This window comes from Grus americana, chromosome 20 (genome assembly GCF_028858705.1).
Source record: "Grus americana isolate bGruAme1 chromosome 20, bGruAme1.mat, whole genome shotgun sequence".
Classification (NCBI taxonomy): domain Eukaryota; kingdom Metazoa; phylum Chordata; class Aves; order Gruiformes; family Gruidae; genus Grus; species Grus americana.
Genome location: NC_072871.1, coordinates 3,900,349 through 3,916,253, shown reverse-complemented (window position 1 = coordinate 3,916,253; position 15,905 = coordinate 3,900,349). Strand labels below are relative to the sequence as shown.

The window sequence follows — 15,905 nt, the reverse complement described above, 5'->3', positions numbered from 1 at the left end:
AAGGAAAATCTTAAAGCGGAGCAGCTACCAACACCTCTGCAGGAAAAGCCAAACAAAGACAGAGGCTGAAAGAAATCCCGCTCCTAGCAGATGAAAACTCGTCTTTGAAGGAAACTTTAAATAGAAGCCAGCCAGCCCCAGCACGCCAGGAGCCAAAGCCAAGTTGGGGAGAGGAGGAGGGGGGGAAAAAACCCCACCAAATGTCTCCAGCCTTGGAGGAAAGCAGCTTTCCCCTCTGCAGCGAGCAGCGGCGTTAGAGAAAGAAGCTTCCGAGCCTGCTGGAGTCGCAGGATGGGGAAGGGGAGGGGAAGGACTGGGACTAGAAGCCAACTGGCAGCAAGGGCTGGGAGAATATATTCCAAGCAGCAGTGTTAATAACCAGCCTGTCTCTATCGCCCTTATTTCTCTCTCTCGGTTCGTTTTCTTCCTTTTGTTCATTTGATGGGGTTCCCCGCCCCCCCCCCCCGCGCTCCTCTCCGCTCTGAGCAATTACCGCCTGGTTTGTACAGCTGCTCTGCCTTGGCGTCACGGGGCGGCCAAATCCGGGAAAGCCTGGCACACGCTGCTGTGCTCTTTGGTGCCGTGGCTGGCAGGGGCGGGCGGGGGGGTCTCCTGCCTGCGAGGAGGGGGTCAGTGCCGCTAAATCTTCCCTTGGGATGCAGTGGGGGGAGCATCTTCTCCTCCCTTCTGCCTCTGCCTCCCCCTGCAGGGCATCGCGTTTTGGGGCAGCCTCTGCCCGCGCTGAGCAGAAGGCATCGTTCTCCTTTCGGAGATGGCTCGGATTTATAAGAAGAGTCGTAGTGGCTTTTATGAGGATATGGAAATGCAGAGCATTATTTAGAGGACCCTTTAGCAGTGTCAAAGGGGGGAAGAAAGGAAAGAGAGCCCCTCCATCAGAGCAATAAAACCTTTTATGAGTATGTGAGCCACTCGGCTCTATGCATTCGATAGTTGGGGTTTGGGGTTTTTTTTTTTTCCCTTTCTTGTGAGTAATCATTCAAAAAGTAGAGATACAGCAATGGGAGCAGCTTGCAGGGAAGGCAGGGCTGGAGAAAGATACCCTGGAGGACTCAGCCTGGAGTATGTCCTTGCTGCACAACAGTTTGAAATATAGTATCAATTAAAGCTTCCCGTTTTTACAGCCTGCAAAGAGGTTATATATGGTGTGGGTGGATGTTTGTATCTGGATACTTCAGTGGGAGAGGTAGGTGAGATTCTCCAGTGCGTACGGAAGGAAGCAAGAGCTACATTTAGCTCGGGGCTTGTAGGGCTTCGTTTTATAAGTGGAAATAAAGTAAAGGGCATAAAGCAGGTTTCTGTCGCTTCAAAGACATCTCGGGGCATTCGCAACCTCCTTCCCTCCTCTTCTGAGATGCGTGCCGGAGGAGACGTGCCAATCCCCGTGTCCGAAACCCCGCTGACCTGCGGACCGGCTGGTCTGTGGAGGGCAGAGCGGAGGCAGCACGTGTCCGAGCCGCTGCCCGTCTGCTTCAGTCCTCCTGCCAGCGCGGATCAGTTCCCCCAGGACGAACGTTGCCCCGCAAGCAAGGGGGGAGGAAAGCAGTGCCAGTCCCACCCCGTGCGGAGCCGGGAGAGTGGCGGGAGGTGGGGTCGCTGCTCAGGACCCTGCTTTGGGTTTGAGCGTCTGACAAGATGGCAGAGTTGGAGGAAGGTTCTTTGTGGCTTCTTTTTTTTTCATTCTTTTAAGCTTCGTGTGTCTGCATCTGCCCGTCTGAACGATGATGTTCTGTGATTGTCACGCAGCTGATCAGTAATTGTTTCATCTGAAGATCATTTCCTACCTCCCCCCCCGCCTCTTTCCTCCAAGACACCGGTGGAATTGGATGCTGCTATTAGCAGCTTGTGTTAATTTTCCCCAAAGACTGCTGGAGCTCTGCAGACTGCAATTGTTGGACTCGCAACAACTTCTCATTTTGGTTTTAATTAAATGTGTTGCTTTAAATTGTTTGCTTTTGACATCTCCTGCTCCATCTTCTGCAGCCCTCAGAGGTGACCAGGCATTAGTTTGTGTCCTCAGGCGCTCGCTTGCGTGTGCGCTCAGCACGTGCTGCGCATGCGGTCGCAGAGAAATCAGCAGCGGGAGGTGGGGGACCGGCTGCCTCCCCGTTCCCTTTTTTACAGCAAGGATGTGTTGGGTTTCCGTGCAAGGTTTTGGTAGCGGGGGGGCTACAGGGGTGGCTTCTGGGAGAAGCTGCTAGAAGCTTCCCCTGTGTCTGACAGAGCCAATGCCAGCCGGCTCCAAGACGGGCCCGCCGCTGGCCAAGGCCAAGCCAATCAGCACCTCTGTGATAACACATTTAAGAAGGAAAAAAAAAAATTAGAGAGAGAGCTTTTGCAGCCGGAGAGAGGAGTGAGAGGATGTAAGACACTCTGCAGACACCCAGGTCAGTGCAGAAGGAGGGGCAGGAGGTGCTCCAGGCGCCGGAGCAGAGATCCCCCTGCAGCCCGTGGTGAAGACCATGGTGAAGCAGGCTGTCCCCCTGCAGCCCATAGCGGAAGGGTGAGGGGGTGTAGAGATTCCACCTGCAGCCCGTGCAGGACCCCACGCCAGAGCAGGTGGAGGCACCTGAAGGAGGCTGTGGCCCGTGGGAAGCCCGCGCTGGAGCAAGCTCCTGGCAGGACCTGTGGACCCGTGGAGAGAGGAGCCCACGCCGGAGCGGGCTTGCTGGCAGGACTTGTGACCCCGTGGGGGACCTACGCTGGAGCAGTCTGCTCCTGAAGGTCTGCACCCTGTGGGAGAAACTCACGTTGGAGAAGTTGGTGAGGGACTGTCTCCCGTGAGAGGGACTCCATGTTGGAGCAGGGGAACGAGGAGAGGAGTCCTCCCCCTGAGGAGGAAGAAGCGGCAGAAACAACGTGTGATGAACTGACCGTAACCCCCATTCCCCGTCCCCCTGTGCCGCTGAGCGGGGGGTGGAGGTTGAAGCCCGGAGTGAAGTTGAGCCCGGGAAGATGGGAGGGGTGGGGGGAGGTGTTTTCGGATTTGATTTGATTTCTCATTCTTCTACTCCGTTTTGCTTCGTAATAAATTAGATGAATGCCCTCTCTAAAATCAGTCTGTTTTGCTCGTGATGATAATTAGTGAGTGATCTCTCCCTGTCCTTATCTCCACCCACAAGCTTTTTGTTACACTTTTACTCCCCTGTCTAGTGAATGAGGGGAGTGAGAGAGCGGCTCTGGTGGGCACCTGGCCCCCAGCCAGGGTCAACCCACCACAAAGGAAAAGCTGGAGATGCTCTTTGATTCACACGTGAAGCACCCCAGGTTTACACCAGAAGGATGGAGAAAGGTCTCAAAGGTATCTGAGCTTTCAGAGTGATGCTGCCACTGGGGTCCCCCACGTTCCCCAGCTGGTCCCAGCCCCACCAGCCCCATCTGAATTCAATAGAGGGAATTTGCTGGCTTGAAATCAGATTTTTCTTGTGCTGTTTTCCCTCCCCGGGGTCATTCTGCTGCCGAGGTGCCTGTTTTGCTGTACAGAGACCGGGGTCAGGGCTTTGGCAGAAGCAGTACTTTCCCATTGCAGATTTGATGCCAAGTCTGGCTGCCTGGACCCCGCGTGTTTCTGGTAAGGTGGCTGTGTTTGGGGGGGCAGCTTTACAGATTGCATTTAATTCCATCAGCTCTTAATCATCAGGTCACCTCCGTGTCTGCATCGCAGCTCAGTCCTGTTCCCGCGCCTGTTTGGCTGGCGAGAAAATGTGAGCAAATGGCTGCAGCATTACCAGACATGAACTCTAAATATTAACATCAATTTATAAACTGTATCAGCGTGGATCAAAGGGATTCCAAGACGGTTTTACGGCGCGAACACTCTTTGCATGAAGAACTAATACGATTCTGGAGGCTGAAGTACATCGTGGTTTTATCGTGCCTTTGACAGGCTTGCGATCCTGCGCTCAGCTCTTCCCCGTGCCGGCCGGGCTCCCCCGGCTGTGTGCTTGGTTTGCGAGGGAAGGCAAACGCCTCATCCTTTGTCCTTTGTGGGATTCGTTGGAGCAAAGCCGGGGGGATTGGTGTTGATATTTGGATGGTGTCAGCAGGGGCTGGTTCAGAGCTGGGAGCTGTTGCATCCCAAGAGAGGCGGGATGTGCCCACCGTTTACCCTCCAACTTGGGAGGGTTGGTGAGGGAACTCTACAGTGTAAGGCACAATGTCTCTGGCCGACTTAACCTGCTCCCGTCCTAGATGGAGAGATGCAAACATTGACTTCTGTATCTGCAGGATGAGAACCTGCCCGCTTGCAGCACAGTGCCGGGTCAGTCCCAGGCAGCTGCCTTAGGCCACGCTTGCTTTCGAACAAGAATTCATGGGACATCTGCAGCAGCAATGACACAGCAGTGCAGTGAGGAATTTTGGAGGCTGCGTAGCTGGGAACGTGCTACTTCACTTTACTGTTCTCCCAACAGGTAGCATTGCTGATGTGCAGTCTCTCGGGGAGCTGGGTGGTAGCTCCCCTTGGTCCCGTGGTGTATGAACTTTGCATGTGCTGCCTCTTGGTTGTGTTTTCTGCCATCCTGGGAGGACATTTGGTCTTGATGCTGGCTGAAAAATCTCCCTTCACACACACTTTATGTTTTTTAAAGCTTATCATAACTCACCCGTCATGTACTTCGTGATGTGATTAGATTTAAGCTGGATTTCCCTGAACCCCTGTCCAATATCTAGAGAGCGTCACTGAGAAGGAGCCCCAGGCTGGAGCGTGGGAGTTGGGAGATACGGAGCATTAAGGAGAAGCTTTTCTTTAGGAGTCTAATTTCCACCTCAGCCATTGCTGGCCCAGATGCCTGCTGAGGATGGAGATGTGCTGTTACTAACACCTGCGCAATTATATTGTCTAATAACGCCATGGGAGATCTCGTTGCAGTGTGAGCTTGACCACAAGGCAGGGGTGGGAAGATGTCATCTCACTTGGGTTTGGAGAAAGTTAGTTGAGTCATCACCTGCTGTATGAAGTTAAATACGTACGTTGCTTGGCAGAAGTTCAGCCCTGGCGAAATCAAGACTGACTGCCAAGAAAACGCAAAAAACGAGTCTGTCAGAATTATCAAGAAAGTGCAATTTAACAATTAAAATGTAACCCTGCTCCTCCCACAGGAAAGATGCTTCTAGTCTGAGCTGTAATTACATACAGATTGCTATCACTAATTTGCTTCTGCTTTGCCAGAGTGAAAGAGCTGTGGCAGGACTGACAGCGTTTCTGAGGGACGAGGGTCTCCGGGTTTGATCATCAGCGGGTTGGGGAGCGCTGGCGGGAGCAGCCCGCGGCCGTGCGAGTAGTTCGTGTGCTGAAAATACATCCCTGAGTCAAGCGCCGTGTGCGATATAAACTGTACGCGCTTCGGCTGATGGAGGAGTGAGTGAAAGGCGTGTCTAAAGGTTTTTGTTGTTTTAAAAACTTGCTATGGTAACTTTCTGTTTAGGCATTTTGTCTTGTTCAAGAGAGAAGCCATTTGAAAAACAAGGTGAAGTGGATAGCTTGGATTTTAACCCGGTGTGATACTATCCCTGGATTCAAATTAGAATATAGAATTAAGAGTTTGACTTCAAAGAATGGAAATTATTCCAAAATTCCCCAGTTTTGCGCTGAGCAGGAGAGGGATGGTAAAGCTGAGCACCGCGCTAGTGTGCGGGTGCAGTCCTGCACCAAGCCCGGTGTCCTTGCGGAGGTCAGTATGTGCGTGTCCTGGAAATCCAACGTCTGGTTGGCTCTTCTGCATTTTCTGAAAGAAATTTAAGAAACAGAAGTTTTCATTCCCTAAGACCAGGACAGGAGAGCAAGAGCTGATCAATGGAAGGAGCTGATAGAGGAGGAGTTGTCTCTTTGGGAAATGTTCTTTCAAGTTTAACAAGGGAAAAAAAAAAAAAAAAGGTCTCTAAAGAAATCAAATAGGGTTATGCTTTGTACCTATAGAATGGAGCAAGAGGGATAATCCTTCCTCTAGCATTTAAAAAAAAATCTGTAACAGGATTATAATTGTACGATAGTATAGGGATGGATACATTAATAGCAAAATGTAGTATGACCTCCCACAGCTTTCCAACACAAAATACTAATTTTAGATGAAAGGGAGTTTCGTTGGCCAAGATACAGCAAATGGACCAAAGAAGACAAAAAGAGCAGAGGGAGGAAGAAATAGAAATTCTTCAAAAAAATTATTTTTTGATCTCTTTCCCTTGAAAACAAGAGAGAGAGAGAGAGAGAAAGGAAAAGCCAAACCCTTTTGGCTGCCTTTTGGGCGCTTTGTTCTTTTCCCTTGTTAGATATCTCTTCTGAGCTGTTTTATCCTGTTGTGTTCTGGAAAATGATTTTTGAAATGTCAAAACTTCAAGCCTCTTTTGTCAAGGCTTAAGCAGTTCCACTGAACTTTGAAGGAGACTCCAGCATGAGAGACATGAACTTTTGATGCTGCCTTAACTGATCTGGCTTTGATCAGCGTTGGGGAAGGAAGGGGGGGGAAAACACACATACAAAAACCCAAACAAATCAATCCCCCGAAGTGCTGGTGGACCTCGTGGAACCAGGAGGCGGTTGATTAGCTGTGTACTGATGTTCTCCATGGCATTGCAATGCTGCTCTACCACGTAGAGTGGCTTGTAAAGCCAGCATCACTCAAGGGACATGTCCTACAACGGGGTTCCTGGGAGGAGCAGGAGGTGGTGGTAGGTGGAGAGCTGCCCTTTTGTTGTTGTATTCCCTTGTTTGGTTGATGGTTGCTTTACCCTGGGGCCTAAATGTCTCCGTTTAAGGGGGATTTCACAGAGCTTTTAAGTGGGAAGCTCAAAACTTGTGTCTAGGAGGATACTTGGGAGGGGACAAGGTTAGAAGTAGCGGACAGACGGGTGGACAGTCTGTCTGGATGTCTTTGGAGAGGGTCTCTGGTGGGATCTGCTCCCGGGGTCCACAGGCAGAGACTGTAGGTGTGCATCAAACTGTAGGCTGGGTGTGGGTGTAGGGTGATTCGGTGGGGTCTGAGGTCCTTGAGGCAGGTTTTCAGAGGGTGGTTTGGAGCAAGGTCTACCGGCCGCTGCCCCAGCGGTGTGAGCCCCTCGGTTCCCTTCACCCCCCTTCCCTCCTCCTTGACTTTCCTCCGTTGACAGACTGCACGTTGGGGAAAATAAATTGGGCTGATGTTCCTGGCAAGCCAAAGATGTTTGAAACGGCTCTTGCTTAGAAAATGTTTGTTCTCGGTAGTTTCTGAAAGGATTTGATACTCAACCTGCCCTTTCTGAGCTTTTCAAGATGGTTTTGATAAGTGCGTGCTGGTGACTTTTGAAATCTCTTTTCTATGTGTGGATTCTTTGAAAATAAAGAGAAAAATTGTGTGAAAAGGCTTTGAGATCTTCAGAATTTTAGCTTTCAAAATATTTGTAAAATGCCTTTTCCTGTTATTTTTTTCTCAGGCAAGCTATAAAGGGATCAAGGTTGGGATGTTTGTTTGTTTGTATTGTCAATGGGAGTGAAGGTGATGAGAGTGGCTGTGAACATGTCTCAAAATCTTGCCCAGCTGAGCTGCGACATACTCAGCTTCAAAGATGCAAGAAGTTTCCTTGCTGGAAGTTGTCCCCTCCCTCCTAGGAAGGAAGGAATTAACAATTAACTAAAATCTTTTAATTTCCCCAGGTTGGGTTTTGTTTTTTGGTTTGTTTTTTTTGTTTTTTTCTTAGACTGAAGTAGAAAAGCCTCCATTTTAGAGTGAATGTTGAATTCAGGGATTTTGGATTCAAATGTTTTCACTTCCACTTTTTTTTTTTTAACTTTCGATGTTGAAGATGATTTCTCAGACTTATTAAAATCTAAATAAATAATCTTAAAAATACTGGGACTTATCTTTTTTATTTACGTTACAGTTGCATTCTATTTGGGAAGGTCTTTCTCTGTAGAGAATATGGCAAAGCTCGATCAATTTGCAAATTATTTCAAGCTTCCCAAATTTGTGATTTTACATGGACACCAGAATTCTGCTGAAAGAAGTTACTGGCTTCTGGCCGGGTGTCACATTTTGGAGTTGATTTAGGAGGTACTTCCATAAATAGGTATTTGTTGGGATTTCTGTATTCCCAGCAGCAAGCAGGCTGGGTTTTCTGAAGGAAATGAAAATTCGGCAGCAGGGCCATGAATGTGCTTCCTCCTCCTGGAGGAGTCCGGCACGTGGGGCTGGCGGGGGGCTCCAGAGGTCACCCCTCCATCGCGCACCCCGACCACGGGGTCCCCTCCGCGTAGCAGCTCCTGGGCCAGGATGCTCTGCCAGCTCGAGGCACGTTCGTCTTTACGAATACCAATTATATGACTATTATACGTCTGGTTTGCTTCTGATACTTTCAGGCTGGCTGTATTTTAACTAGAAGTGGGGTTCATTAAGTAGGGATTTAATCGAGAGCTGGTGGTTTTGCTCTTCAGTCTTTGGGTGCAGAGGGAGTTGTCCGTAGCTGAGCCTCAAAATGTGCGTACGTGCTTCCCAAGGCTCGCTCTTTATTAGGGAGCTGCAAAAATAAGGAAGCAAGACTGACAGGTTGCTACGTAGACACGTACATGTAAGTAGTAAACACTCCCAATGGGTTCATGATGCATCTCTGTTTGGTAAAATAAAGCAGCAATAGTTATCGTTGGTATTTACAGCTATCTTTTAATATTAATTGAAAGGAATGATAATTAGCAGAAGAATTACGTGGCTCTAAGGTACTTCTTTGTGCTCAACGTTTCGATGCTTTCCACTGGTGCTGTGGAGTTTACCTGGCAATTTACTGCTGCCGTGTGTCTGATTGAGATGTATCCTGCAGCTTTGGTGGTGCAGGCTCCCGCCTCGCTGTGTCTCCGGAGCAGCTGGAGCCTGGATGTCTAATTTTCATTTGCTTGAAGAGTCAGTAGCTTGGCAGCCTCCATTGACGAGTGTAGAGACATGTCTGTGGATATGTTCATGGTGTACAAACAATATCAGCGTAGAATATTTGAATTTACGTGAAATTAGGGCCCAGGTTCGTATGGTGTTGAGATCTCAGGATGCCTGAAAATGGTGTCGCTCACTGGGATGCTTGACTGGATAATGCGGCATGGGATGAGGTTTAGAAGGGCTCCTTCTTGCTAAAGCATCAGTGATTCTCTTCAAAAGGAAATCAGGAGTTTGTATTCAAGTATTCAAGCAGGTTTGTGTGGGGCTATATTTTTTTTTGTCCTGCTTTTTTAATCTCTTGGCTTTCTTTGAGCTAGGATCTTATGCAGTGCTTAGAAAAATAATGTCCCAGTCCTTTACTAAGTGATACAAGCCCTAAAGTTTCATAAAAATACACCCTGGATCTATAGACTTGCCATCCTTGGGTGATCGCTAAGAAGGATTTGAATCTTCAGGCAGCGGTTGCAAATTTTGCTCATGTTTGCAAGTCGTAGTGCGTAGGGGAAGGACGGCTGTTGGCTCCTGGGCTACCTGGCAGTTCCCCTTGCCCACTCCTCTTTGAAGGTTTCTTCTCCCCTGTTTTTAGAGGCTTTTGCCCCGGTAACTTTTGCAAAACACCACTTAATGGCAGAGGTTTTTTGGCTCCCCTCTGATCTGTGCAGCACTATTATGGAGGCAGTCTTATAATCAATGTAATTGAAGATCAGAGTTAATGAGGACCTCTGTGCCTGCAAAATCCCCCAAGCGATGCTGGGCCTCAGATGTTAGATAAGGAAATGATTGGGCTGAACTGAAAATCTATTTGGCTAATTAGATGATACATATTCCCAGATGCCAGTGGGGAAAAATACATTTCACAAAATAAAGAAACCTAAGATTTTGTAAGAAAAGATTTTTGGCAGGAATTTACTTCTAGCTCTCAGGAGGAAGAGGGTGAGGGAGTGTCTCTGATACGAGGCCGCTCAGACGAGAAGTTGTGTGTTGGGCCAATTCACCCACCTTCAACTAAAGAGCTGCACTGGGAACAGCCCGTGGTGCCGCTGCCCACCCGCCCGAGCCTGGCAGCCAGGCGTCTCGTGGACACCACCTGCACGAGCTGGGGAAGCGATGCTCTGATCTTACGGATCCAAGTAACTACATCGGCCTGTATTTCTGCAGAGATCTGGGAACTGAATCCAGTATCTCCTGATGCTGAGTAGGGATGGGGCAGGGGAGTGTCCCAGCTGGTGGACCATTTGCTGGGACACGTTTGTATGGAGAGGAATGATCAAATGAAGTTCTTTGGGTCGTGGTGAACTCAGTGTTATTTTGCTGATCTCAGCATCGCAGCAGCTCCTGAAGAGTAGAGTGTTCTGGTATGGGGCCAAAATGCATGTTGTTTGTTTGGTTTGGGGTTTTTTCTTTTTCTTTTTACACTCACCTAACACACTTTTTTCCCCACCCTCCAGGCAGCAGCTTTGTTGTGAGTGAGGGGAGCTACCTGGACATCTCCGACTGGCTTAACCCAGCCAAGCTGTCCCTCTACTATCAGATCAATGCCACGTCCCCCTGGGTGAGAGACCTCTGTGGACAGAGGACCACTGATGCCTGTGAACAACTGTGTGACCAAGAGACAGGTAAGGGAGTCCGGGGAAGAGGGAAGACCTTGGAAAGCTTGGAGATGCGAGGGAGAAGGTTTGTCTCTGGTATTTTGATGCCCGCTCAGCTCACCTCTGCGTCAGCCTGGTGTTAGGCACGGAGGACCGAGGGGTACCAGCAGGGTCACACAGTGGGGACCCCCATCAGCAAAGCGTAAAGAAGGTGGGCACAAGGATGGGGATTAGAAATGGTGGACCCGTCAGTTCTTTGGTGCAGCAGCTGCAGGCACGTGGAGTTTATCCGCTTCTACCTTGTGCTATTTCGCTGCCCAGTCTGGAAAACCTACTCATGCGCTTGCCCCATGCCCATCCCTTTCCAGCCCTGCTGGGACTCTGAGATGTGGGGTCAGGCAAAGGAGAAGCGTCACCTTTCCTTCTGGCCTACAAGCTCCTGGGTGCCAAACGGGGATCCTGGAGTCTACACTCAGCCGGGAACACAGGAAACGGCCAACGTGCAACTAGTGAATGAAGGCAGGGGCTCTGCGTGGCTGGCCCGCAGGAGGTGGCATCTCCTCAGCTGGTGTGGGCGACAGGACATGGGAAGGTGGCTTGGGGACCATGGTGGTTTTCCGTAACGTGGGGTGTGACGTGCCCTCTGCAGCGGTGAGCGTTGCTCCTGCTCCCCAGTGCCTCGTCTCGGGTGGGATGCCTTCTTGGTGGTGTGGAGACAAGTAGCCCTGTTGTTCCTGGCGTGCTCTGCATCTAAAGAGCACGCAACCCCCCGCCTCCTTGCAGAGAGGTTCCCAGGTCAGCCCCGGCTCTCCACGTGAGCCGCTACCCTCCTCTCTAAGGGAGGGAAAATGAGAAAATGAGAGTTCCTCTGCTCCCTGTGTTTGTGCATGAGACTCGTGGCTGTGAGTAGGGATGGTGGTTTCTGGTTTTGCCAGGGGCTTTGAAGAGAGATGGCTCACAGAGGAGAAGGCTTTTCCTAAGCCTACTGCCATGAACTGTGCCGTTAATATGGGGCATCTTGCGAGGAAGAAACCCTCCTGGGTCGTGAGCACACTGTGGGCTGGTGGGGGTGACCCTGTTCTCATCCCGCCCTGCTCAGCTGAGATCCAAATACTGAACTTGGTCTCAAAAGCCCATTTTCTTGGTCAAGATAATGTTCTTTTTTAGTACTCCTGTTCCTCAAGGCTTGTCTGCATGGAGGCACTGGCAGGGATCGCTGCAGCAGAGTAATTATGTGGGATGAATTCCCCGTGTAGACGAGCCCTGGGCATCACTTACAGTCCCAAGGAGGGATGGGAGGTCGCAGCAGCCACCTCGGCAGATGGAGATGGTGCAGGGGGAGGCTCTTCTCATCCAGATGTCACAGAGCAGAAGGATCGTTTCAGGCATCAGCAAGATGCAGCCACCTCTGCAGGAGAGGGAGGATGCGTTCAGCTGTCCCCGGTTCAGGGGAGGAGGAGACAAAAAGACCTGTGTCAAGCAGAAACCGCAGGGAGGCCGTATGGAGCCAGATCATGACTCCCCCGTTGGAAGAGCCCCATGGCTCTGCTCACCAGCCCCATGCCTGTCTTGGCACCGAGCAGGGCTGGTTTAATCCTTGCGTGGCCTCTCTGAGGAGCGACTGTTCTCCCGAGCTGGCCCAGCTGCTGCTCCCCCTGCGTCCCCAGCTTGCCGAGCAGCTTGTCGCTCTCGCTGGATGCCCCACGCTTGAGCAGGATGTGTCAGATCTCGTTTGCAGGGAAGGGAGCGATGCTCATTAGCCCAGGAGGTGCTCTGCTCCAGCACCGCGCTGGATCCTAACCTCGCCAGCTGCTCTGCAGCTTCTGTCCCTGGTTCCCATCCTCCTGATGTACCCTTGGTGGGAGGTGAGGGCAGAGCAGCCTTGACCTGAATGTTCAGGTTCCTCACCTGAAATCTGTCGATCGGCTGCTTGCCTCTCCCTCCAGCCTGGGAGTTTGGACATGGATAAAGCAAAAGCTTTCTCCAGTCTGTGCCAGCTGGATCCGTAGGGGCCGGTGGGGCTGCTGATTTTCAAAGCCTAAATCTAGGACCCCCTTAAGAGCTCCAAACTTGACAAGAGCTGAGCAACCACCCACTGAAAATGAGGTCTTTGGAAGTACCTGTGTGACACCCTACCCCAGGACATAGCCCCAGGCACCACTTACATTCATCACCTTTGACCAGCCTTTAGCTGGTGAGAAGTTTCCATGCCAGGCTGGGAGGAGATCCTAACTCCATGATGCACTGCATGTATTTTTAGATTTATTTTTATTAATGTCATTCTATTTTTAAGGGTGATTTATTTTTATCACCATGAGAGAGGCAGGCGTGTGGTTTTACTGTGGGACATAAATCCTGCCTAGATTTCAACCTTTTCAGGTCAGGGATTTTATTGTCCCTGTGAGCATCCCCAGCGATGGGTGCTGGGGGTTTCCCCTGCCCTCTGTCCTCTCGGCGAAGGGTCCATGAGGAGGAAGGACTGAGGTTTGTCCTGTCTGGAGGATGAAAGCCTTGAAGGTTTCCCCTGTGAAGAGCAGCAGAGCCAGCTTTGAGGTCCTCCAGCACATTTGCAGTTGATCTGACTGCAGCCACGCTCCGTGGCAGTGGGGATACAGCCCTGTCCCAAAGCTTCCTTGCTCCAAGGCGTAGGCAGACCTCTGCGGGCAGGACTCATCCTCGGTGGCAGTGCCCGCGGGCTCCTGGCACACGTTTGGACAGAGGCTCCTGGGTCACGTACGCTCTGTCTGGTGAGACTCAAGCTCTTGCCCTTCCCAGCACCGAAGACCTCTTTTGGGTTGGAGTTTTATATAAGGTCTGTGCAACGTGCTGACTCATGACTCCGGCCACCAAATATTCCTTCAGCACGAATAATAATCCGCAGTGAAAACGGAGGCTCTGAAACACTAGGAAATGCCAAAATACATTTTGCTCGCCTGACCTTAATTTGCCTTCCCTTGTGTCTTTGCCGTGTGACTCACTCTTTAATTAAATGATTGCTGCCCCCCTGACAAATTTCAAACCCGCACTGCAAAGCACCAGCTCATCAGAGCTTTTCAGAGGGAGCACCAGCGTCTGCACATGAGCAAAATGCCATCTTTCTCCTTCCCCCCCTGCCTTGGAAACGGCCAAGCCGGTCGATCTGACATGGCTGCAAATACAGAAATGGATGCTGCCGAGGGCCTTCCCCGGTGGCCGTGCCCCAGCTGCCGTGTCGGCTGGGACAGGTACCTCTCCGGGGTCAGGATGTGCTTCTCGGCTGAAGAGGTTCAGCCAAAACTCTCCAACCTCTTGGCAGGTGCTGACCGTGTTGCCTGAAGCAAGAACGGGGAAGGTTTCTCATTTTTCGGGACTTGCAGTCAGGTCTCCTCACTCTCCAGATTTTGGACAGATGTGGAGTGCATTGCCAGCGCCGCCGCTCGTGCCGTGCGCTGGAGTACCTCCACGTAAAATCCAGGAGCGCTGCTTTTTCGCTGGGCTCCTTTACCAGCACTGGTAACATTTATGAGAGCATCCGTTTTCAGCAGCATATGCAAATCCTGATTTGTGAGCACAATTACCTGCTTTGTATGCACAAAACTGATTCACTTGCACATTCTGTGGGCATCGCTTAAGAGACCTGCTGGAGAATCGGTCCCTTAGGGCCAAATGCTGGAAAAAACAGCCTCTGATTTTGTGCTGTCAGGCTTGCTGGAGCAGTGGCATAAATGAGATGGATAGCTACCTTGATTAGCAGGTGCAAATGCGTTGATTTTTTTTTTTTCCCCCGTCTATAAATCAGGCACTTCTCCATCGAAATTCTCTCCTTTGCATCCACAATTGATGGCTCCCCCAAAGCAATAGGCACCGGCTTGTAAGGACCAAATGAGATGTGGTACGAAGGGTCTTTTCTAGAAATTGGCAGGAGTGGGGGAAAAAAAATAAAAAAGGTTTCCATCACCTTCCAAATGGGCTAGTTTGTCAGCAGAGCCGCAGATGGTGTTCCTGTCTGGGTAGGACAGGGGTCTTGCGGGCAGGAGACAGATGAAAGTCATTTTTAAACAGAGCCATTTTTTAAAGACAACCTGTTAAGGGGATTTGGAGGTTGCAGAGCTGAGCATGTAAATCAGGAGATGACCAACCTTGGTGAGGGTGTATTTGTGTTTATGAAAACAGCCATTTTCTCCGATAGTTCAATTTAATATCATGCAGCTTTTGTGCACATCAAGTAATATTTGTTTGTTCTTGTGCACTTCTGCTATTTTCGCTGTTGGAGGAACCTAGTGTCTTTATTGACTTAGACTTTTATAAGATGAGGTTCTGTCTCTCTAAGGTATGTAGTTTAATAACTTGGTCAAAAACCATGTAATATACGATTTCTTTTCATGTGGCGGCACAGCTTGCCTCGTGCACCAAGCAGGGCAGGAGGCAGTTAACTCCCAAGCTAATTTAGCTTCGGGCTGAAGTGTTATACATAAACAGCAATCAAAATGCATGCCTGCAAGGGGGCTGAGTTAAGGTTATCTGTGCTGTCTTTACACTCTCATTTTCTGCCATTAGAGTGTTTAATCCTGCAGCTGCTAATGTTCTTGTAATGGCATTTCTGTGCTTGTCTAAAGACCATGGAGAGGGGGGAAGAGGAACGAGTTTTGCGATGTGGAGCCACTCCTGGGCTGAACTCCCCGGCTTGACCCGTCCCACCAGCGCTGCAGGAGGTGGCTTCTCGTCCCGCCATGGTCAGCTCTGGGGCAGTGTTCGCCCCAGAAGATGACAGCCATGGTGCTGTGGACCACCCTTGGTCCACCCTCGGGATCTCCTGCTGCTTCCTTGCATCAGCCGCGCACACGTGCCCGGGGAGAGCTTCCTCGGTGGCTGAGCACATGATAATGAGAGTAAAATCCATGCAGAGCGTAAACCCAGACGCAGTGCTTGGAAGTTAAGCTTGTGCTTAAGCGCCGTGATGGATCTGGGTGAAGAGGGTGACTTGCAGCAGGGGAAGAGGGGGGATAACTGTCAAATTAACTCCAGGTTTTCCCTCTGTACTCTGTGCCAGGTCAGCTGGGCAGGAGCCACCTTCCTCTCTTGTTCCTCGAGAGCTAAACTGCTTTTACTGAAATTGCCTTTCTCGTCAGGATGAAGTAGAGATTCAGGTTTGGAAAGTGTCGTCCCCGAAGGCCAGGGACAGCAGGTAGCAAGAGCAAGGAGAGAAGCTTTTCAGAGAGCTTCACCGGGAGCCGGTGCTGCCACCACGGTTGGAGGAGCCACAGCCTTGGCCAGGGGCTGAGCCCGACTCGAGCAGCAGCTCTCTGAGGACACAACACTTGCTTATTGAAGTTGGGGATTTAATGAACTGTTAAGACCGTTTTTCATCCTTACCCGTGTTTAATTTTCTCCAAATCTCCTTCTCGAAAGAGGCCCTCGCTCTGCC

At 50.4% G+C, this 15,905-nt stretch overlaps 1 protein-coding gene across 2 annotated transcripts in view; it reads left to right on the top strand.

The window, feature by feature from the left end:
• ASTN2 (astrotactin 2) overlaps positions 1-15,905 on the top strand; it is a 357,525-nt gene that overhangs the window by 135,252 nt on the left and 206,368 nt on the right. For both annotated transcript variants that reach the window (XM_054848678.1, XM_054848677.1), the window contains one exon: positions 10,361-10,528. In XM_054848678.1, coding sequence (XP_054704653.1) covers positions 10,361-10,528 — 168 coding nt within the window. The remainder of the gene's footprint in view (positions 1-10,360; positions 10,529-15,905) is intronic.